This window comes from Tamandua tetradactyla, chromosome 18 (assembly GCF_023851605.1).
Source record: "Tamandua tetradactyla isolate mTamTet1 chromosome 18, mTamTet1.pri, whole genome shotgun sequence".
Taxonomy (NCBI): domain Eukaryota; kingdom Metazoa; phylum Chordata; class Mammalia; order Pilosa; family Myrmecophagidae; genus Tamandua; species Tamandua tetradactyla.
In genome coordinates this window covers 59,863,214-59,888,105 of record NC_135344.1, presented here as the reverse complement: position 1 = coordinate 59,888,105, position 24,892 = coordinate 59,863,214, and the positions used below count along the sequence as shown (strand labels likewise).

The 24,892-nt window shown below is 42.5% G+C and overlaps 1 protein-coding gene across 1 annotated transcript in view; it reads right to left on the bottom strand.

Annotated features, from left to right (window-relative positions):
- The window catches only part of NPC1 (NPC intracellular cholesterol transporter 1), a 49,358-nt gene extending 27,819 nt beyond the window's left edge, over nucleotides 1-21,539 (bottom strand). Inside the window, exons 1-8 of the mRNA XM_077135794.1 lie at nucleotides 21,354-21,539; nucleotides 10,413-10,535; nucleotides 9,387-9,493; nucleotides 6,946-7,121; nucleotides 3,280-3,447; nucleotides 2,236-2,485; nucleotides 1,089-1,162; nucleotides 180-550 (exon numbers count right to left, since the gene is read on the bottom strand). Coding sequence (XP_076991909.1) covers nucleotides 180-550; nucleotides 1,089-1,162; nucleotides 2,236-2,485; nucleotides 3,280-3,447; nucleotides 6,946-7,121; nucleotides 9,387-9,493; nucleotides 10,413-10,535; nucleotides 21,354-21,416 — 1,332 coding nt within the window. The 5' untranslated portion in view covers nucleotides 21,417-21,539. The remainder of the gene's footprint in view (nucleotides 1-179; nucleotides 551-1,088; nucleotides 1,163-2,235; nucleotides 2,486-3,279; nucleotides 3,448-6,945; nucleotides 7,122-9,386; nucleotides 9,494-10,412; nucleotides 10,536-21,353) is intronic.
- Nucleotides 21,540-24,892: the final 3,353 nt, after the last annotated feature.

Sequence of the window (24,892 nt, the reverse complement as noted above, 5' to 3'; positions counted from 1 at the left end):
AAGCTCAATACCTATTATTCACTTTCTTGGAAAATAAGTGAAAAGCATCTTTATTTTTAAGATTTTCAAGATATACCATCACATTCAGCCTCAAACCATAGCAGAAAGAATTGGTCAACCTGTAAAAGCCAATAAACCACGAGGTTCCCCTAGACAGATTTCTGCAAACAGCACATTACCTGGTGCAAAATCCCAATGTCCAGCGGTGACCCAAAGGGCACGTCAGCCCCTGAGGGGTACGGTTTGTAAACGTGGGGGACAGTGCGGGGGGCGCGGATGATGAGCTGCTCCGTCCGGAAGAAAGGCCCAAAGTGCGTATCAAAGTACTCCTTTTCCAGGCGCGCCTGGCTGCTGGGGGCTGACCAGAGGTCGACTGGGTTGGTGGTGACTTGGACAAACACCAGACCCGAAGAGCAAACACCAATGAAGACCAGGGAGAAGAAAATGACACAACCGGGGTTCCGGAAGCAGAAGGACCCCCACTGTGTGAACAGCCGCCTCAAACAGCCCTCAAATGCCACGCTGAGTGGGTCACAGCAGGATGCCTCCCCTGGAAGGGTGGGAGAGGAAGGGAGGGTGGAGGTTAAGAGCTGAGCCATTCTTGAAAGTTGGAACAGGGAACATGTTAGCTACTTCTACACATGGCAGCAATCCCAACCCTCCAAGGGCCACATTTGAGATCCCTCCCTGACCTTCTGCCAGCCACCTGCTCCGCCAAGTGCCCCTTCTTGCCTGCCCATGGGAATGGCCTCCCCACCCCACGAGGATGGACATGCACATCACCCTGGCCACTCCGCCTGAAGCAGGTTCTCATCCACTCCACCCTGCACCCCCTGCTCCCAGTCTGTACTGCTGTCATATGCTGTCCCAGCTCTCACCCCAGCCCACCTGACTTTATCACACTTGTTAGTGACTCCATGCTGCTCTGCCACCCCAACTAGACTGTGAGTGTCACAAGGGCAAGGACCGTGTCTGTGTGATCACTATCATCTCAGCACTAGCACAGTGCCCCAACACTGCTGGAGGAAATGAACACTCTCATGCCGATATAATTCCAATCTTTATCTTTCTACACCAAACATGCCTACCTTGGTCACTGGCATTTACAGAAAAAGCTATATTGCTATCAATGGGGGTGTACTCGGAAACAAAATACCGTTTTCTGAAAAATAAAAGCATATAAGTAGTATCAGTGAACTTCATCACGATGAGGCTATTATTCTGACATCCCGTAACCCCGTTAAAACCTCACTTCCTTGTCCCCTTTCTTTCCCCTCTCATAGTTACCTTCTTCCCCTAAGTTTCCTTGCTCTGAGTCCCTCTGCTAACTAGTCCCAGAAGAAAATTTAAGAAGGTATCAAAATACAAACAAATTGATAATCGTTTTGCTCTGAAGCCCTCTTTTAGGTCCTTTAGAAATACACCATCTTCCCGAGTAGCAACAAGGACACCTTACACCCAGATCTCGGTTTTCTAAATACCACCCTCTGATAAAGGAACCAGGGCTCCTTGCAGAAAAGGTTGACCGCAGGACTGGGTCACAGAAAATACAAGATAAGCCTGGAACATCTCGTGATGCAACAAAATAAGAAAGTGCTTGAAAAAGGTGGGGGTATGTCTAAAGGACACCGTGCTCCCAATCGCCAAAACTGGAAAAATGTAAGCAGCAAAATAATAGTCAGACTGGACATTTGTACACTAAGACATTCTCAAAATCCCTGAGTAAATAATTGAATCCTTTGAGACATTTTCAAAATTCTTGGGTAGATAACTGAATAAACAAATAAGGCAGAGGGATATAGCTCTTTGTACAGAAGTCTAATTAATAAATGTAGAAGGAATGAGGAAAATATGAAAATCACCATTAGGCCACTAGCATGGTAATAACTGTTGCAGGAAGGTCCACCAACAGAGGTTAAAATGAGAGGACAAAAGCTTGAGGAGAAACAGGAATATCAGAATAGTCTCAAAGACATTTCTGTTAAAGAATGGATGGTTAATGCTCAGTGCTTCAAATTACAAGTCATTTTGAATAGTGATGACACTAACTTCAAACTTTTAAACATCTAAACAGGCCTTTGAGCGGCTGTTAGTTGCAGGACATAATAAGCAATTCATGGCAGGGTATTAGTGCAGATACTCGTTTCCTGTTCTAATTAACCAAGGCCTGCCAAGTGGAAAACTAAAAGTGCCACTTGGGTAAAACAAAACTAGAGGACAAACAGAACTGCTTACCTGTAGCACCACACTGCAAAAAACGCTCCAAAAAATACAAGTAAGAAAGCCATGTAGGTGATCCACATGATGACATACATGGCGTCCAAGCCAAAGATGATCCAAGGGGCAGGCGGGGGTGGGGGCTGGGGCTTTGGACCGCAGGTGAGGGAGCAGTCCTGGCAGCTGCACGGTCCCGTGACCCCGTCCACCGGCTCATCACATCCTTTGGTGGCATTGTTCATGGGCTCCATTCCACGGACTGGAAGGTCTAGGGGAAGGAATTGTGTTAAGTGAATATCTCAGTTAAAGAAATCATTAGCAATGCTTAAGTTATATCTGAGCCTAATGATAGCACACTGAAATATGGAAGGGTAAAAAGAAAAAGAACTGGAGGTTTCAGTTTGAGGAAATTATGTTTTGCAGTTTTGGCCTTTAAATTTTTGTTACTTCAGTAACTGAGTACAGAGGTTCGGTCACTGAAAACTTTGAGTGCACTACATCCCAGGAAAATCATAAATGTCTTTTTTTTTTTAAGCATTGGTTAAGTACCTAGAAATTGCCAGACTCTGTTAAGGCGCTCATATGTACTATTCAGTCCTGAAAATAACCCAAACCACCTACTCCGAACTCTTAAGTACCATGTCCAAACAACTATGCTTGACTGTCTTATTTGGAACTATGTTCAGAACTTATCACATATTCTTTCGAAAGTCCTCAGGACTTAAATCATGTCTTGCTCTCCATTATGAAGATCTAGTCAAACACTCTAAGCAGAATTCCTGAGAAAGCTTTTGCGTATCACTTTTCGGCCTTTTTTACAAAACAGTTTATTCTTTTAATTTTGTAGCTATACCTGAAGGCAATTCTTTATCCTCATCCATTCCCATTTTCCCCTCTCTATAGTAATAAGGGATAAGTTATAGGATCTAATTATCTTTTTAACTTGGGAGAGAAATTCCAGTAACTAGTTCCTGAATTTGTTTAGTTTCCTAGTGCAGTTTATGGTTCTTTAACTTTAAAATCATATCATAAATACCCCAAATACGGGAGTTTTATCCCTACCTGAAAAAATGGGTGTGATGGTAAAAGGTGCCTGTCCATTGTCCTTATTGAACATGTACTCAATCCAGTTGGTGGCATTGCAGGCTTCTGCATTCTTCCCACAGAGCAGCCCCAAGGCTTTCTCGTTACTGGAGGGGGCCTCCACATCCCGGCAGGCATTGTACATCGCTGGGGGAACAATGCCAAGTGAAAAAGAAACCTGATGTTAGTTGTAACTCACCTTGCAAGATCTTACAAAAGGAATCTCAAACCAGAAACCTGAAACCCGCATGTACTGCAACCACAAGCCACATTTGGTGAACAGGTTAAAAGCAGGAAATACAAAGGACAGGACTGCCCTTTAATCTGGTTCATCACCCTGCAAAAGATGGTATTTCCCTACAGTTCTCACAGCATCCTGGAAGAAGTACTATCCCACTGTACAAGAGGAGCATATTAAATACACTAGGCTCAGGATGGAGACAATAAGAATCGTTAGCTCAGTGAAGGTGGTTCCAGAAAATTTCTGCAGAAGAAACATCTGGATTACGAAATTTGTTGGGGAAACTAATTTCAGGGCAGAGGCCAGGTTGAATGAACCTAACAGCTATTCTTTTTGTTTGTATGATTTTAGTCTACAATTAAACAAGGATATGATCACTGACATTTTGCATATAAGAAAATATAGTAATAGGTCCTATACTGTCAATTTTCATTTACTAGCCTCTGATCGCTAGAAACTTTCCAGGATCATCTTCCCATAAACTTTAAGGAAATACTTATGAATTCATTTTGTTTTGCCCTCACTCTTTGTTTTTTTTTAGATTTTATTTCTGATTGTAAAAGGGATCTAAAAGTGAGAGAAAACTTGAAAATACATAAAATAATAAAAAGAAAATACTTCCTCCCATGCCCTCACTTTTGAAAGAAAGTTTAGCTAGAGTGACAGTCATTTCCCAAAGAACTATGAAGATACTATTCCACTGCCTTCTGGCCTCTATCATTACTGGTGAGAAAATCTCTAGTTGCCATTCTTTGTGACTTTCACCCTCTCTCTACTTACTTTTTTTTTTCCTCTCTACTTACTTTTAAGATATTTGTCTTTGCCTTTTACAGCTTTTCTAAGCTATATTTAGACATGGCTTTCTCAATTAATCCAGCATAAGGATTCATTTTGTTTCTTACATCTGAGAATTCATTTCTCATCCATTCTGGAAAATTTTCAGTTATTATCCCTTCACTTATTGTCTCTCCCTAACTCTTCCCTTTTTCTGGAGTGCCTGGTTTTATTACACATCACTTCTTTAACGATTTCCAGATCTTTATATCTCTATGCTGCTTTCTGGCTAATTCTAGCAAGTCTATCCTCCAGTTCAGCATTTGGTTTTCAGGTTTTATCTTATTGAATATTTCAAATATACAAAATGTATAGAGAATAATATAATTCTCTTGTACTCGAATCACCTAGTCATACTGATCTTACTACTTCTCATCTGCCTCAACATTAAAAACTAGGTGCACAATACATCCTGTGGAAGTCCTGTGACATAGCCCCCTTGAGCCCATCACCTTTCCTAAGGTCACCACCATACTGAATGCAATGTTGACCATCCCCAGGATGTTTGGGTACTTTATGGCATATGGTGTCCATAAATATATAGTACTGTTTTAAAACTTCATATAAACAGCACATTATACATATTGCATAACTTATTCTCAATTAACATTAAAAAAAATTCATCCATGATAGACAGAACTCGAATTCACAGACTTTGAAGTTTTAAGTGTCCCATTACACTGTCATGACTATACTCCACTGCAGTTATCCATTCTCCTACTAACGAGCATTTACTGTCTCCAATTTTTTTCATGATTACAATACTACAATGAGTATTCTTATATGGGTTTCCCGGTTATACACACAAGAGTTTCTCTAAGGTAGGTACTATACACGGAATTTCTGGGGTGAGGGTATATGTATCTTCAACTTAACCAAGTATTGTAAATTGTTTTCAGAATGGTTTCCAAATGCTCATACCACTTTATAACAATGATGTCATAAATTAGAATTCCTACTGCTCCCACATCCTTAGGAACACTTGGAATTGGCCAATTTTTAAATCTGTGTCAATCTGATAAGGTGTGAAATGGAAACCCAGTATTTAATCTGAATTAGTGTTTACTAGTGAAGCTGAGCATCTTTGCATAATTTTATTGACCATATCTTCTATTTTCTAGAATTTGTTTATTGTCCATTTTTTAAAAATCAAGTTTCCTTTTACTTATTGGTAGAACTTGTTCTTGACACTAATCCTTTATGTTCATAAATCTTTTCACTTGTTGACTTTTCCTCTCTTGTCTAAAAATCCTCCCTTACGTTAAAGTCACAAAAACAATCTCCATTTACTTCTAAAAATTTTAAAGTTTGCTTTTCAGATAAGGATTTTTAACCTATCTAATTTTTCAGTATGATGTATAAAAATAAAAATTAGATTGAAATGGATAAATAACTGTCTAAGCCTCATTTATCGACTAGCCCCCTCTCTTTGTGTTTGCAACAGCACACCCATCAGATGTCAATCTGCTTCTGGACAGAATGTTCTCCCTCCATTCAGTCAGGTTGTCTTTTAGTTGACATTTGGTAGATTTATTCCTAGGTACTTTATATTTTGTTGCTTTTGTGATTAGGACCTCTCCTTTTTTTTTTGCCATTTGAAACCCTTTATTTCTCCCAAGATGCAACTTAGTTTAAGAGGCCAAAGAGTGGTCTGAGGGCTAGCTACTGAAGCGGGCACTGAGGCGTGGCGTGGCACATGGAATAATTAACACCATATTCTATCCAGGTATTATAGAGGACCAGAACAGTTCCTCTGGGAAGATGTCCAAGGGGTTATCCCTTTTTTTTTTTTTTTGAACGGGGTCTTTTTTATCTGTTATTTTTCTTTGGCCTTTTAACTGGTTATTACAATTAAATTTGTGTTGCTCTTACTATAATCAACAACTTTGCTGAGTTCTTATTAATTCTATCATTTATAGATTTTTCTTGGACACATTCTAAGGTTCAGTTGTATCTAATGTGCTGTTTAACCTACAAATTTCAAAGACTGTTTCTCATTAATAGCTCCAGTTGGTTCTATTTCTAGCCACTCATTCTTTTTCCATAGTGTGCTATTCTTTTAGAATTCTTTCATTTCCATCATTTTCAACACATTAAAAAGGTCTCTTTCAGACTGCTCCAAGAGTTCTAGTTATTGTGAGTTCATCACTCCTGTTTGTTTGTTAACACCTACTCATTTTCCTTTGTTTCCTCACAGCCAACTACCCTCGGCCAACTACCCTCCTCTCTTCTTCCCTCCCTTTCAGTATTGCTACAATTCACGTACTTACACAATTCATGTCCACTAGAACTAAGGCTCCAAAGGTTACTAAAAAGGTTCATGGGGTAAATTTGCACATACTGAAATCTTCCTTGTGGGGAACTTACATTTAGCAAGGGGTTAAAAGCAAATACTTTACAGAGATGGTTTCAGAAGCTGTAGTTCAGGTCCTTGGATATTAGTAAAGCAACTAACTCATTTCATGGCCAATGGAACAGAAAATTGTTCTTTTCCACACCGTTTCACAGGACAAGAAAAAGGAACAACCTGAACCACACAGTATAAAAGGAATAATTAAAAGTTCACTTACCATTGGCAAAACTATCTCCAATATAGTACTCCAGTTCTTTTACATTCGTTTTCGTCTGGTTTGTAACAGGATCAACATAATCTTCAGTTGCTGTAACATTCAGAAACTGACTCTGTCGAGGGCTACATGTCAGCTCGCAGAAGAGGTTCATTAGGTTATAAAAGCAGGAGGGACATCTAAAGAAAAAGTAACCTTTAATTTGTTTGATCTCACAGATAACAGGGTCTAGCAAAAAAGATGATAAAAAACAGACAAAGAATATTTAGAAGTTATTATAAAGTGACAAATGAATTACCACAAAAACATTAAACCCAGCAATTTTAAACCTAAAATCTCATGTTAAATCAAAGGCACCTCCTTGAAAATTTCCATAATTACTTCTTGTAATATATCTGACCCAGATATAATTTCAAAAGAGAAATATGCTTCCCATGAATTCTGCGTTTTATATAGAGATGTGCTTTCTTTGTCTTGAAGCTAAATGGACTTAAGAAGCATCGTGATGACAATTCTGATTGAGGAGAAGAAAGAGGAAGCAATGAGAATTACTATATTAGCATTCTCAAATTATAATCTACCGAAGGTCTCTCTTCAGAGACCCAGATAATCCTTAGGCCCATCCCTACACATAAAACAATTTCCCTTATATTTGGAAAACATTAAAAAAAGAACAGCAGTGGCGTCCTGGCTGCATGCATCTCAGGAGCGCACAGCTTTTCACGGGAACCACACACACAGTCTGCTGGTCTTCAGGTTCAGGGTTTAAGCTCCTATTGTTGACTTGGTATGAGGCAAAACAAATCTTTTTCCCTCTTTAGTTCACTGCTACCCACGATGGCTACTGACTCCTCATTAGAGCTGCACTCCTGTAAAATGACCCATCAACAAGATGCTCTCTACCCAGATTAAATTCGGGCAGGCACGCACAACACAAAACAAAGAAGACATAGTCCCAGTCTTTGGGAGCCCATGCTTGACAAGGGGACAGACGTGTGCGGGCCCCTTTTCAGGAGTCCCGGGCTTTATCATGACAAAAACATTTCTGAGGGAACGAGGAAGAAATAACTAAATAGTAGCTACCCAGAAAACCAGCAGTCCTCTACTTTTCAAATATCTGAACTGAGTTTTAAAGCACAGAGTGCATCTTTAAGTTACACAATTGGTTCTTTACAATATAAAAGTAATACAACCATTTTATGAAAACTATGGAAAAATAGAGAAAAAGAAAAAAATACTATAATTAAACCATACTAACAAAAAGCACTCCTAGGTATGCACATTTGTCTAACCTTAGCCATGAATTACAAACCTTTTTTCATGTTATTACATATAATCTCCACAATCACCCATTTTATCAGCTGCATAGTATTTCACATATTAGGCTCTCATTATTTGCTACTATAAATAAAGCTTTGTTGCCTCTAATAACAATGCAGGGAAAACTAGGTGATATTTTTATGTTTGTGTCCATAATGTTAACACCTAGAGAAGGTGCTAAATGAATATGTTTTGACTGCCTGATAGATCCCATCGGGCTCCATCTGCGTCACCCCACCTTCCACAGGATATGCTGGCTCAATTAGATTTTCAGTTTTTTGATCTATTATTGTATCGGCTGTAGTCCTGAAAGAACAGTTTAGCTTGTCTAACCTGTTTCCACACTGTATTGCCAACTTAAACTTCTGGCAAGAATCGGGGTTTGCTCAGTGGAAGACTTGGGTCCTGCCATCTGCAGTGTTACCTGCACAGATAAACACTTTCTCTCTTTACAGGGCTTCCCACTCACCTTTACCATATCAGTGAGCATAAGTCTGAAAAACTCACAAAGATAACACAGTCTGCTGTTTTTCCGCACATTTGAGAACTGCTGTGTAAGCCAGAGAAGAACATCTCTGCAACTCTTTTCACTTCCTTGGTCATAGAGAACAGTTCAGGATGGAAACTAATTTTGACAAATCCAGCCGACTACACCAGAACAAGTGTGTCAACAGTCATCAAAGCAGCTCTGCTTGAGGACCAGGCCTCCAGCACATAGTTTCCACAGAGGACAAGAGAAGAACAGGGGAGGTGAGAAGAGGGTGGGAAGAAGGGGGAGAGAGGAGAAGATCGCCTGATGGGGGCCTTGGCCAGAGACTCAGCAGGGCCCCCAAGAACCTTTCCTTCCATGGTACACGTAGCTCAGGCCTAAAAGGCTCTCATCCAAAGCACAGATACCTTTTGCAATGAATCATGAGACATTAAAAGAAAACCAAGAATCAACTCTGTGATTAGAAAGAGAACTTGGAGTTGGAAAATATCTTCATTTCTAAGATGCCATAACATTTTTTTTTAAAGACAAAACAAAACAAAAAAGCTGCCTTTTTCAAGGGCAATCAGAATGTTACTGGTTAACAAGCACTTAAAAAAATCATTTGTGCCATCTCTCCCGGCAGTCCACTTACCTGGACAGAAACTGAAGAGGCAGCTGGAGGTTGTCTTTCAGTGTCTGAAGCTGCTGAACATCGCAACAAAGACTGACATTGTCAAAGAAGAATCCTGGGCAGAGTTCCTTTTGGGTGAAAAAGCACAGAGCAGCACACTTAAAATAAGGACAAATATTCCTCAATGAAATAAGACAATTTCATTCATCCAATTCTTTTAAGGGATACAAGAATAAGATATATTTGCAAAGTTCTTGCAAAATTATTTTAAAAGGCTGTCAAATTTACTACTTACAAACCAGGGATACACGAGTAGAGGTAGTGGAGACATTATTAATTTTTTTTTATTTGCAAGTTCACAATCTACTCCGTTGACAATCATTTTACTTCTTAGATTTTTTTTGTTTTTAAAGTTCAGCCAGTATGCTAGTTCTATTCCTTTTAGTCTCTCCAGGCAAAGTCAGATACATTTAATCATTCTGATGAAAGAAGCAAGTGAAATCTAGAATGTAGGCTATCATGTCAATGTGATTTCAGATAACCTAAGCCCCTAAGATCAGCCTCTTCATCCTGATTTTTCTAGTTCTTTTCTAATATCCCTGTGTATCAGAGGACAATAAAAAACAAAATCTTGGTAGCAGCCAAAATTCATAGGTCCTCAGTGGAAAAGACGAATTACTAAAATGAAAACATAAGGAAGTCAGAGCCACTTAACAGCAGAGTCCACTTAAGTTCCAAAATCTAGGAACAAAAAAAGGCTAAATTCGGATATATTTTGCAGAACCTGAAAAGAGTAGCAATTGAGGTATCAATGTCAATCTCTAAACAGTAGCCTGCTATTGTGAAACTGTATGAGAAAGGCAAAGTAGCTCATGAAAAATAAAGCCTCTTCTCACCAAACTCGTGAGAGTTTGGAATCAGATTTAAGCCCATTAATCCCATATCCTCTTCCTTCCCCTACCAACCTGTCATAATATTTCAGGTATAGTCACAGAAAATCTTGTGATCAGCGTTTTGTGTTTCCAGTGCCCAAGATGACCAGCTTACCTGTACTAGGTCATATCCAGCTTCTGGCAATGGTATTGGTAGCCCAGAATATTTGCAATTGTACCTCTTGCCTCCAGATGCAATCCCACACTCTCCATACCAAGTACAGTTCTGTGAAAATACCTACAGAAAGTAAACACAAAACCTGGTGTCACCAGGGCCTCAATGCTAAAAAATTTTTCAACAAAAAGAGTCTGCAAAAGCACAATGACTGAACCTAACAACACAACCCTGAAAATGAATTAAAAGCAAGAGGTACCTGTTAGTTTAACATTTCGAAAAATATTCATTAAGATAGAAATGAATAAAAAAGAACCTGTCAAATACATTACTGGAGAAGTAAGTAATAGTCCTACTTTATTTGTTAATATGAGGATGCTACATTTTCACATAAGAATCACAGTATAGAGAAAAGAAAGATAGTATACAAGTGAGAGATTATTAAAGCATTTTTTTCACATCTGTACAAGGCTCTAAGCATTGAAAGAACAATTCCATACATATTCAAGTTAATTAATATCAGTATATCACGAGTAACATGAAGAATAAAATAACAAACATCAATAAACCCTAACTAAGATGGAGCAAGAATGAATACTTTATCCTTGATTTAAGGAGAAAGCAAAGAACGTACTAATTTTAAGGAAAACACCTAAGTATCTTAAAAAGATATTTAAAAAACCTTTTACGCAAAGATTTCTCAAAAGCCTCTTGTATTCTCCATGTGAGAGTCACAAGGTTGCCAGAAAATTCAGAAGGGAGAAGGGCTCACTGCAAATCACTGTGTCATCATGGCTCCAAAGGCGCTGCCTAAGCACATCACAAAAACGAGGAAAGCCCCAGAGCACCAACAAGCTGGCGACAGCCAAGGGCGGGCTCACAGTTGTCTATCTGGCAGGGCAACAGGAAATACTGAGAAGGAACCACTTTCCCAGGACACCAAGTAGCAAAATCATCTTTAAATGTCTGAGCAGAAGCAACAGTAAGAAACCAAGTCTCCAAGGACAGAGCGTGTGATTCATACAGATGAAAGGCGCTAACTCGGCCAGGTCCTCAGGGGTGGGGTGCAAAGCCCCGAACAATCCTCGGAGCCCTAAAAACACAAATAAGCCAGAGGCCGGGGTGAATATGTGTGTTAGGGAATCTAAGGAATCAATATTAAGTTGCCTCTGAATTCATTCTTCAGATGTTTTTAAATAGAAGTTATGACTTCTCCCTCTTTTGATGTATTGAAAGTCATATGTTTAGGCCATAAGGGAGGGAAATTAAACAAATCAGGAAGTGACAAGCATTCAACAAAGCCACAATACCAAAGCTTTTGGAAGAGTTGCAAAATTCTACCACTACTTTTATATAAAGAGGATCAAAACTATTATTCCCATAAACCTAGAGAGTCTAGAAACACATCTTTCTTTATAATGCAGGGAAATTACCACAACTCTGGTTTTCCAACTAAAATCTTGTCATCCTTCTATTACTGGGTTTTGAAAAGCCAAAGGCTTGCAGAAGAGGTAAAGGAAACTGCCGGTGTTTACAGGCCATGTGAATCCATCCGGCTTGCCCTAGACCTGACAGAACTGGGAACAGACCGACAGGGTGAGCAGGTCTCAGCCTTGAGGTACCCTGGCATCGTCATCCACGGGAGTGACAGAAACCCAGTCAACAAACCCCGCCATTCTGGTCTGACAAACAGGATGAGCTTTTAGTTTAAACTTTCCTTCCTTAGCACTTGGCGCTGTAAACAAAGAGACGACCCAATGCTGTTTAGGTTCATTTTTATAATGATCACTCCATTATAATCTACATCATTTACTTCAAAGCAAACAACTGTTTCCACCCACCTGGTGGAAGGGAAGTAGGAGGACGGGAAACCCCTCTGAGTCCAGGGTTCTGACCCTCAGAACTCTCAAGGTACTGGATAAATGTGATGCTGAGCCAGAAGGCACCTGGGGTATGTTTTGCCTTGCTGAGCACAAGTTGTGCTACCTGCAAAACAAAGCTGGTAACCCCTGCTTACCTCACAGGTTTGGTGTGAAGTTCAAATGAGGGAATGTCTATGAAAGCATTTAATAACCTATAATGCACTATACAATCAATTGTAAGGGTTAATCATTAATGTCTTTCAATTTTGGTGAGTTCAGTAGAATCCTAAAGACTTGAAGAAGAAAAGAATACTTGAGACTTCTTTGGGCACAGAAAATTGGACTTGACTCAAAGCTCTTAGGTTTGCTCCCCCCAAAATCATCCTGCCTAAGAAACATCCTAAAGCCGGGGGGCCCAAAGGCACTTACAAGGAACTTGTATGCCAGACACTCTTCCAAACACTCTTTATACATGAACTCAAGTAATCCTCACCACAGTTTGAAGATACATGAACTCAAGTAATCGTCACCACAGTTTGAAGAGGGAGGTGTCACTGTTATACTCATTTTACAGACAAGGAAACTGGGGCACAGGGAGGATTAATAACTTGTTCATGGACACACTGAGTGGCAGAGCCAGGGTTACAAACCAGAGCAGTCTGGCTCCAAAAAGACTCCCAATAAAATATAATAAAACTGCAGTATCAAGTTCCTCACCGCTAGCGCACTGCCTCCCCAACTCCCCGGCTTATGCAAGGCCATGGGCACTTGCTCAGCAATCCAGCTGCGCTGGAGGTGAAGGGTGGCTTCCTCCAGGTCTCTTTTCCATCTCAGATTTCTCTGAACCTTCATCTTGGCTGCTTCCTTTTCATCTACTGAGAAAGGAGAAGCTGGCTTTCTGATGCCCACCTGGCCGGTATTCCTGAGATTCTCAGTGTCTGCAAACCCCCTTACCGGCTCATTCCCTTCTACATTTTCAACCTCATCTCTTTAAAGTTGGTCCCTCCACCTGCTCCTGCCTGGAAAGGGAGTTCCAATTTCATTCACAGACCCCTTCTCCTCCTCAGCTCCAAATGACCCCAAACTTCTCTCCAGTTGCACTTCTACAACCTGCCTGACAACCCCATATATTCAAAGGAAATGAAATTTTCCACCAAAGCCTGCTTCCTTCATCTTCCTTCAACCCCTCAACAGGGCTGAAATCCTGTTACCTTTAAAATCGACCTCCCCCCAGATGACCCATTGCCTGTGTACTGGTTTCAAAGTATTATGTATCCCAGAAAAGCCATGTTTTAATCCTGATTCAATCTTGTAGGGGGCATCAGTTTCTTTTATTCTTGATTCAAGACTGTAGGTTGGAATCTTTTGATTAGATTATCTCCACAGAGATGTGGTGCACCCAATTGTGGGTGTGACCTTTTGATTAGATGGAAATGTGACTCCACCCATTCTAGGTGGGTCTGGATTAGTTTGCTGGAATGCTTTAAAAGAGGAAACATTTTGGAGAGAGCCAGAAGTGACAGAAGCCTCAGAGCCGACAGAGACAGCAGATGTAGACACTTAGGGAACAGTTACTTCAGAGAACAGAGACACAGATGCTTGGAGCTCAGCAGACATCATCAGGATATGTTAAGCAAGTCAGAACCTGGACAAGGGAAGTCAGGAGATGAAAGCCAGCCCAGAGAAGCAAAGTAAAGAACCCCACAGGAACAGAGGCTGAAGGCATCAGAGTCTAGGAGCAAGGGACCAGCAGATGCCAGCCAGATATCTGCCCAGCTGACAGCGGTATTCCAGACCCACTGATCTCCCTTGAATTAAGGTATCTTTCCCAGGATGCCTTACTTTGGACATTTTTGTAGGCTTAGAACTGTAAACTTGTAACTTACTAAATTTTCCTTTTTAAAAGCCAATCCAGCTCTTGTATATTGCATTCCGGCAGCTTGCAAACTAACACAGCCAGCTTCTCCCTTTGTAGCCCTCCCCACTGTTCCTTTCCTTGTGGAGCCCACAGCCACTTGTTCAGTCTTCACCACCTCATGTCCAGACCATGGCAATGTCTTCTGCCAGGTAGAGCCTCCTGAACAGTAGCCCCAGTTTCCCAGTCCTCAGAAACCTACAACCTGCCCCCATCCCACAAGCTCCAGATGTTTCACCCTGGCTGTGCTGAGCACTCTCCACAATGCCCCACACCTACCATTCTTATCTCCCACTCTCCTGCCCTCTGCCCCACTCTAAGTGGCACCTGCTGCTTCTGCAGTGGCTCCCACTGGTCCAGCCTCCCCACTTACACTCCTTACACCCTGTTAAATCTTCAAGGCCACTCTCAAATAACCTGCTCTCCATGGAGTCTGTCCTGATCCACCCAACACACAGGCTCTGCCTCCTGAGACTTCATCATACGTTCTGTTCCATGAGGGCACAGCACCAGCAACAGCCCTGGTGTCCAGGTACTGGTGAGGTGTGCCCACTGATCACACTTCATCCTCAGAACAGATCTGCAAGATGGGTGCTGACACAACACCATTTCACAGGTGGGAGGCCGAAATCGTCTGAGGCCGCACCTAAGAAAGCTGCAGTAGGTCCCAGCAAGGCCTGCCTGGCTGGTTAGAAGAGTTCTCACTCCTCTTGTTGTACTTTAGCAGGGTGGCAAGGCTTTATTAACACAGGGGCTGTACCTTAATATTTCTCCTGGGCTGTCAGAACAGCAGGTGCCAGCACAAAGACAAAGGGTACACCCAGGGCGCTGGGAGAGTTCACATGCATTCATGTAAACAAAGCACTGATTTCCAAATTCAAATCATGTGGCTAAAAGCTGACTTCACTATGATACAAGGAATCCTTTGGGGCTGATATGTAATACTGATTAAGATTCACTTGAGGAAGGAAGTATGCCCAAGACTGAAATAAAATCCAACAATATTTGAGTCTGCCATAGCCAAAATGCATATCTAATCAAAAACATGAGCTCAGAAGCCCGCTGCCATGTAACAGGCAAGGCCAGTGTCAGGGACTGCAGAAAACATGCTCTCAGGTCTCATTCTCAAATTAAACAAATAAGAATGGTTATCAGCTCAAATCAGATCAAAGATTATGGATCTAAGTGTCACATGACAAACCCAGAGCCTCTAATAATTTGTCTTTGTTAAAGCCCCATTTAAGTATCTGTGGGCTCAAGTCCAAATAGTGATAACAATCCTTCAGAGTACATCTCATGGTCACTTACTGTTTCAGTTCGCTAAAGCTGCCAGAATGAACTATACCAGAAATTGATTGACTGTTGTAAAGAGAATTATTAAGTTACAAATTAAAATTCCAAGGCCATGAAAATGTCCAAATTAAGGCACCAACAAGAGGATGCCATTTCAGAGGAAAGGCAGCACCCAGGTTCCTCCATCACGTGAGAAGGTCCCTGGCAACTGTGCTGGCTCTCCTGGGATGGTTTTAAGCGGCTCTCTCAGCTCCTGTGCATCCTTCTGGCTTCTGCCGGGGGTTTTCCTTCTGTATCTCCAAATGTCTGTGTCTAAGCATCTGCTTTCTGTGCTGCCCTGGGCTCTTTCTCTCTCCATGAGCACTTTTAAGGACTCCAATAAGCTAATTAAGACCCACTCTGAATGGGCAGAATCACATCTTCATCTAATCAAAAGGTCCTACCCATTAATAGGTCTGACCCTACAAGACTGGATTAACAGAACATGGCTTTTCTGGGGTACATAATAGTTTCAAACCAGCACATTTACCAATCTTACAGAGCTATTCATAACCACAAGAAACATATTTAATTCTTGCCAATTCTTTTTTTTAAATTTTTTTATTCCTAAGCAACATACATGTTAAATTATACAATAAAAAAGTTAAAAACAACAGCATATAAACACATCTTTTTATTTTTATTTTTTCCAATCCTTAAAATGTTGTAAATAAATAATTACAGATACCCTTTTCTATATCACTTTATTCAAACACCACAGACATACATGAAATAAGACTGAAGATCCTCCCCACTGGCTTCTCTGCCACTCACCCCCTTTCTCAGTGATATTCAGAACACACGTTTCTGTCCTTGAGAGGAAAGCCAGGGCCACTCCTGGCAGCACATGGCAGAGCCTTGAGTGAAGCTGGAGCTCCAGAGGATCCTTCCTCACTGCTCCAGCCAGCAAGACGCTGTGTCTACAGGCTCGGGTGGGCGGCATCTGGTTCTGTCCCTTATGCTCCTGTGGTGGCCTGAAGCTATGTACCCCACAAATGATGTTCTTAGCCCATTCCTGTGACTGTGAACCCTTGTAAATAGGACCTTTTGATGAGGTTACTTCAGTTAAGATGTGGCCTAACTGAATCAGGACATGTCTTCACCCTCTTACTGCAGTCCTTTATAAGCAGAATACAATTCAGACACAGAGAGGAAAAAAAGCCACAAGAAGAAGCCGAAGTCAATGGAATCCAGAGAAGTCAGGAGAGGCCACCATGTGCACTGCTACATGACAGAAAAGCCAATGACCAAGAATCACAAGTAGCCAGTCCCAGAACACTACACTCTTCTGGGAGAAAGAACACCTGGAAGACACCTTGATTCTGGACTTATCCTAGCTTCAAAATCATGAGCCAATAAATTTCTGTTGTTTAAACTAACCCATTGCATGGTATTTGTGGTGCCAGGAAATTAAAACAACTCCTCAAGCTTCTTTGTGGACCCACCAAAAGGACTTTTTCTTAGAAGGCCAAGTATTAAATTATAGGCTTGAAGGCCATAGGTCTCTGCTGCAAATACTCAAATCTGTCCCCACCTGTTGTGGCTCAAAAATAGCCAGAGAAAATAGGTAGATGAGTGGGGCCAGGAATGGCCCAACTAAATTTGACTCATACACAGGCTCCTGCTCTAGGACTAAGCCCAATTTAGGTTTAAGAGAATCACAAAGTTGTTAATGGACTGGGAAGAGGTTGCAACAATATTTTCTTGCTTTCATCTTGACTCTGCAGTAAGACCATAAACTCTTAAAGGACAGAGATCAGGATGTAAACTTCCTATAGAACTTCATCCAATGTTTATTGATTGAGAAACCATCAAAATGCACGAGTTATAGGAGTTCAACTGAATTAAATAAGAAGTTCAGAAATGAGAACTGTTGGTTGTTTGGGCTTTAGCACAGAACTTAGTAGTTACAAGGCTAGAGTGTGCCTACTTTTAAAGGTTAGGTCATGTAGATATTTCACAACATGCTCTCGAGTTTATTGGGTGTGTCTGGATAGGAAAGCAAATAATAGGAATAGTTCAGGGAAGGTTAAAAACTTTCTCTTCTGCTATATGTTAGCAACCATAGCAATCTCTAAATTAGACTCTATAAGAAACATATATTACCACATGGAGAAGTTCTGAACATCAGCAAAAGGATCCTACACCCCAGACTGCCTTTAGTGAATCCTGCTAAAGCAGGAACCCAAATGCTTAAATACTTCCTGAAATCAACATTATGTGATTTCTCATTTATTTCTGACACTCAATGGAGTAAGCAGTACCACAGTATTTTACAGGTAAGGAAATTAAGGCTCAGAGACGACATCCTGAGGTCACATGGCTCAAAAATGACAGAACTAGTAATGAGAATCAAGACTTTTGAATGCGAAGTTAAATGGTTTCCACCTCATCTCCCTTGTCCACCACCACACGTGCCCTAGCCACTGCACCATTCAAACTTCACTCCAGTTTGTATACTGATTATCCTCAGATTTGATAATGAATTAGAGACCAGCAGTCCTATTCACTCTGAGCCTACTAAGCATCCCCTTTTTTCTATGCATATTTGTCACTTGTAAAAATGACTAGCATTTACATTTTTTAAAGTACATCTAGGCTAAGCACCACTGGCAGTCCTCAAGCCCTGGCCTGTAGTCTGCTGTCCCACCACAGGTGGGGATGCGCAGGGCTGGGGTCTCCTCCTTTCTCCTGCAGGTGTCCTGCATGGGTAAAGCTAATGGTGGAACCTGGAGACACACCCAGTTCAAGCTCCAGGGAGCAAGAGAGGGAGAGAAGGCTTCTGGCTGACTCTGCTCCCCAGTGCCCCAGGAGCAAGCAGAGAGCCGGCCTGGACAGTCAGAGGGAGTGACATGGGCAATCATGCCCAGAATATAAGCTGCCTGCTGTTTCATCTGGAGTCAGGTAGGCAGACCAACAAATTTAGCAGGAGATCTGGGGTGAATACCAGAGTAGTTTGACTTCTATTTGATGGAACTCTCTGTACCTGTTTTACAGCCAACCGAGTGTGAACACACCCACATAGCAAAGGTACCTGCAGGTGCTTTTGGCTCACCTGTATTTGGGTGTTTACATAGGATGGGCTCAACTAGGCCACATCGTCATTTTACAGATAACCCCTCTAACAGTTTCTTTAAGTGACTAGCCCAAGGTCACTTAGGAGCTCCACCACCCACAAGTTTCAAAAATAACCCAAAAAACCAAAAGACTAAAACAAAACCGTGAGAGTGGATGTCAGTATATACTGTCCATGGCTTTTGCCTATGGAATGTTCACACAGTGTGGCAACAGAACCCATAGGTCAGGTCAGGAGGCCAATTCCATCCCTGATCTATCGGCTATTGGAGAAGCCACACTGGATCCAGGAACAGGTCCTGAATGACATGCCTTCCTGGCCAAGTGGAACATCCGGTGAAACCTCATCCAATTTAGCCTGCCAAGCATAGATAATCCGGTAGTTTAGTTTGGCTGGTGATTGACACCCTTCCCAGAGCTGTGGGTGAAGGGCCTCCTGAGACCAGATTAGAGATATCTTCATCTGAGCTTCAGCTGCAGGTAATGGAACATTCTTAAACACCCTTTTGGGAAAGTGGAGGGTAGGGAAGGGTTACCCACGAAACAGAGATCACATTGTCTTCAGGACCAGAGGGATTCTTTGTTCCGGATAATGTGACAAACATTGAAGGAACACAAAGACCTATTCTGCAAGTCCTTTTCTCTTTGCCCACCCGCTAAAATAAAAAGCCCCATTTCCCTCTGATTACTTTTACTTATTTATGTTAGCAAAAGATCCAAGCAAAGCATGAACTTCACTCTAATTTCATATGGTTGTTCAACTCACCCAAGTCCAAAGGCAAACCCATTCCTGACCTCCTCAGGAAAAGCCATTTTAATAGCTAAGTTTCTACCCAGGCCTCCCTATGTTCCAAGTTCCTCAAGAAAAGCTAATAAAAATTAGTCAGGAGAAATATACACTATTTCTCAAGACTGCACACAGTATTTAGATGACCACAAGGTTTAAAAGCCACGCAGCCTGGTAATGCTACTTCACCAACTGTTAAACATTTAAGAAAGTAAAAATTCCCCCCAAATGAATCTCAGACCTTGAGATGGACAGTCAGTCTGCAATTCCATGACTGACTGTTAACAGCACTCAGATTGCAATCAGGTGAGCTGCTAAACGCAAACACCCCTTCCTGATCCACTCTTCTCCAAGGTTTCCATCCACCTGTTCATGTGTACAGAAAGTCTCTGCAGCAACGAGGGAGCAAACTTTAAAAACAAATAACCGGAGTGCTTCCAGTTAAGATTTAGAGACCCTGAAAAGCCTTACAGGCATTTTGCAAGAGACTCATGACTAACTTCTGACCTATCCCAAATGTCCTAGGAGGAGAGGCACTCAGCTGCCAACAGCCTGGGATACCTTAAGATAAAAGGATTTCAGCGATAAAATAAAGCTTCTTAATAAGGTGAAGCCTGTCTACCACACAGAACTTATCTAAAGTTCTGTGGAAGCTGAATAGCTGTATTTTCTTTAAAACACATTATTGCCACTATTTGCTGAATTTTTATAATGTAAGGCACAGTGACAAGGTCTCTCTATATGTCATGTCATTTAATAACTCCAATAACCCTATAAGGCATCATTTATGCTCAGCAGAAACTGAGGCTGAGTCATTTGCCCAAAATGACAGAGCCAGTGAAACCTGCTTTCCTCTGCCTCCTGTCCTAGCCAGGTGCCCCTGGGTTCATCTACTACCAGAGGCGTGCTATTCCACAACCCGCACTGCTGGGGACCCACAAAGAGGAGGGCCACTCCTCTACTCCCAGCTCTGGGACCCTTATGGGGTGAGCCTCCTCTATCCCCTTCTGAGACCCATATAACAGAAGTTTAAGGGGAGGTTTTTCTAGTCCAGGGAAACACCTTCTCTGCCTTCCCCTCTGATCCACTGGCCCTCTCATTGTTGACACTTTTATGTGAAGGGCTTAATAGGTAGGCGAGCCCCAGAGTTGCCTGTAATCAGCACACCCTTACAGCTTCCCCATGCCCCGGTTTTAAGAAACTGTAGACACACAAATAGAGGTGAGGCACTCATGACCACCTACTCATGCCTACTCTAAACAAAAGCCAGCCCAGGGAATCAGGACACCCGAGTTCCGGGACACACCCTAATTACATGGGGGAGATGGGAAACTCAATTACCCTCCTCTGGGCCTCGGTTTCCAGAGACATAAAAAGGAGTTGATACGAACTTTTTCGTACGCACTCTTTGGAAGACCAATTGACTAATGTCAAGTTCTTAGGACTGTTACAACTTCGTGCTTGACCAATTTGGTTTTGTTTTTTCCTTGCCTTCCCTTCCCCCCCATCCATCCTCTGGCAAGGAAAAGGAAAATGAAGTGGTCGGATCTTCTCAACAACTGTACAGAGTTCGTGGGCATGTGTCACAATTTACAAAGAAAGAAGGAAAAGAAAAAAAAAAGGCAGGGTAATAAATCCACCCACCTTCCTTCCTTCCTTCTAATCCCAAATCCAACACTCAGAAACGAGGTGGCCACAGCTGAAACGAAGCAGGCCACACAAGCAGACCCCACTTTACTCTCTGGCGGACTACAGAGAGGAAAGCGTTGCCCGGGTCAGAAGCCGGAGAGTGGGGACCTCCGGGGACCCAGAGGTAGACCAACTTCCCGGATCCCACCGCTCGAGACGCGCGCCACGTCTGGGAACGGGGACGTCTGGCTGCTGCTCGGCCCGGGCACGGCCCCCGGCCTTTCCGACTCAGGCCCCGCCACAGCCCCCCACAGCCCTCCCGGGGCGCCGTGGCCGCTCACCTGCACGGGACAGAAGTAGAGCAGGAGCAGGACGAGGCCGGGGGCTGAGCCGCACGCCCTCATGCTGCCGGGCCGAGGCTGCGGGCGTCGGCTGCCGCCTCAAGTCCCCGTTCAGTTTTAGGACCCGGCGCGGGTGGACAGAGGGAACTCCGACCGGCAACAGCGAGCTGCGCGCGCAAGTCAGGAAGGAAGAACGCGTCACGGGCTCCTCCTACTTCTGGGCGGTGCCGCTGCAGGGACGCCAAGGGCTAACACCCAGCGCAGGCTGGCGGGATGGGGCGGGGCCTGGCGGGGCGGGCGGCGCCGGGCGGAGGCGGGCAGTTCTGTCTCTGGCAGAGCGCTATCTCCCCGGCCCGACCCTGCCGTTTTCGCGCAGGGTCGTGGCGTGGGATAGGGACTCCCAGAGCTGTGGCTGTGAACCGCTTGAGTTGTGCCAACAGCATGCGGTTTCTGTGCTTTAACTCATTTACCCCCTTTTGCGCCCCCTGGTTGGAGAGGGTGGGCGAGAAGATTTTAGCAAATACGAGTATTTGGAGACGTGTCTTCCCAATTAAGAACCCCTTCTTCAGCGAATTATGAGTTTATTCCGGCCCAAATACACACTCCGAGCAATTTCTCCTCTCAAACCCAGTTACCCAAAAGGAATCTGTGCCAGGATATCCTCAAGCAAAGCTCGGGGCGGCGACGCGCAGTGACCTGACCTTGCGGCGATCCAAGCGCGCGAGGGGCGGAGCGCGGAAGCGGTGCTGCCCTGCGTCCACCCGACTTGGGTTTAAAGGGGCTGGGCCACGTTCGGAGAAAGCGCTAGAAGGGCGCCATCTGCTGGTCAAGCAGTGCGGAGCAGGGGACCTTCCCCACCTCGTAGAATTTGACCCAGAGTCCATTTTTTTTTTTTTTTTTATGGGCATGCACTGGGAATTGAACCCAGGTCCTCTGGCATGGTAGGCAAGTATTCTTGCCCACTGAGCCACCGTGGCCCACCCCAGAGTCCGTTTTTAAACTGCAGGTGAAGTCAAGTAGTACAAAAATTAAGAGGCGTCTTCGTTTTCGAGTTTTGTACTTAGTATTATTTTGCCTTGCACTTATTTTTTAAAATTTTTTTATTGTATAGTATATATATATATATACACACACACACAAAGCAGAGAAATAAAAAAGCAATAGTTTTTAAAGCACTCTTCAAGAAGTGGTTACAGGATAGATTCCAGAGTTTGGCATGGGCTACCGTACATTCCTCTCATATTTCTTGCATTTATTTTTATAGTATGCATTTCTGATAAACTTTTCACTCAGATTTCAACTCTTCAAAACATGCCAAATCATAGGTCATTTCCATTTTGAAGTTACAAATTTCTTGTCCCAACAGTGGAAGCCAGTTTAGAATGAAAAGACTAAATATTCACCTGTAAATATCCACCAAACCCAGCCATGGGTAGGGCTATGATGCAGGTGACGATTGTGATAGTTCCCGTCACTACTCTAGAGAGTGTGTTTCAGTTTCTTTCTTGCATCTTTACCTCCTCAGCCTTGGGGAGGCCACCTACCTGCTTGCAATGAAACTACAGGGATTCCCTCTTGTTGTAGTTGGAGTCAGTTGTCAACTTGGCCAAGTGAAGGCACTTAGTTCTGTTGCTGTGGACAAGAGCCAGTGGTACGTGAACCTCACTTATTGCTCATTACATCTGCAGTTGGCTAGGAGGCGTGCCTCCTGCAATGAATGATTTTTACTTAATTGGCTGGTGCTTAAATGAGAGAGCTCAATGTAGCACAGCCCAAGGAGCGCAGCATTCCTCATCTCAGCACTTGCAGCTCAGCCCAGGCCTTTGGAGATGCAGAAAGAAATCACCCCGGGGAAAGTTGTTGGAACCCAGAGGCCTGGAGAGAAGGCCAGCAGAGACCATCCTGTGTCTTCCCATGTAAGAAAGAACCTCAGTTGAAAGTTAGCTGCCTTTCCTCTGAAGAACTAACAAAATAAATCCCCTTTTATTAAAAGCCAATCTGTTTCTGGTGTGTTGCATTCCAGCAGCTAGCAAACTAGAACACCTCTGGACCTTCAACCTAGCTAGCTCTTCCGTCAATATCTGGAACTTCCTAACCCTCACCTGAATGTATGCTTGGTAGTTGTCGATGGTGATAAGCAGTATGCTCTAATGCAGTGGTTTTCACAGTGTGGTTACTGGACAAGTAGCCTCAGTGTCTGCTGGGAGCTCCATGCCAGAGCTGCAGAATCTGAGTCTCTGAGGATGGACCCACGCACTTGGGTTTGTTTTTTTCTCCTCCAGGGTTTTTAAGTTTTATTTTTAATTTAACTTATGTAGTTTGGCTACATACAAAGGTTTCAGTTTTTCTTTCTCTTTTTTTATGATCATTCCATTCTGCATATGTAATCAATAAGTCACAAAATCATCACATAGTTGCGTATTCATCATCATGATCATTTCTTAGAACATTTCCATCGATTCAGAAAAAGAAATAAAAAGACAACAGGAAAAAATTCATACATACATACTCCTTACCCCTCCCTTTTATTGATCACTAGCATTTCAATCTAAATTTCTTTTAACATTTGTTCCCCCTATTATTTATTTTTATTCCATATGTTTTACTCATCTGTTGATGAAGTAGATAAAAGGAGCATCAGATACAAGGTTTTCACAATCACACAGTCACATTGTGAAAGCTATATCATTATACAATCACCATCAAGAAACATTGCTACTGAAACACAGCTCTACATTTTCAGGCAGTTCCCTCTCCATTACATCTTGACTATCAAGGTAATATCTATTTAGTGCAGAAGAATAACCTCCAGGATAACCTCTCGACTCTGTTTGGAATCTCTCAGCCATTGACACTTTATTTTGTCTTTTTTCACTCTTCCACCTTTTGGTCGAGAAGGTTTTCTCAATCCTTTGATGCTGAGTCTCAACTCATTCTAGAATTTCTGTTCCACGTTGCCAGGAAGGTCCACACCCATGGGAATCATGTCCCATATAGATAGGGGGAGGGCAGTGAGTTTACTTGTTGTGTTGGCTGGAGAGAGAGGCCACATCTGAGCAACATCCATGAATGATGGACCTAGCATCACTTCATTTTGCTTATTTTTGTTTCCACTTTTCCCTTCCTTTTGCTCAGAATCACAGTAGGACTTCCATGGACCCTAGGCACCTTTGCCTTCATGAATCCCTAACTCCACAAACAAAAAAAAAATTATTTTACAATTGCATTGGTATAAAGATAAGCATAATCCATGTCATATTCATTATTATATATTATTATTACATACTCATTTTTCTTTTTCTTTTAAAATAAATTAAAAATTAAAACCCGATAAAGTATCTTGGGCTGTAAGCGCTGTGCCTAATGTGGTTAATGGAGAACTTGGCCCTGCTTTTCTGCTAATGTCCTAGAACTACCCGTAGTATTCACAGGTATTGTAAGTTTTGCTGATGGTCTGCTCAATGAAAGGTACTGGGTCTAGGACCATAGCTAGAGCTGGATATAAAGAACTATCTGTAGACAGGAGGGTGTCCTGCTGA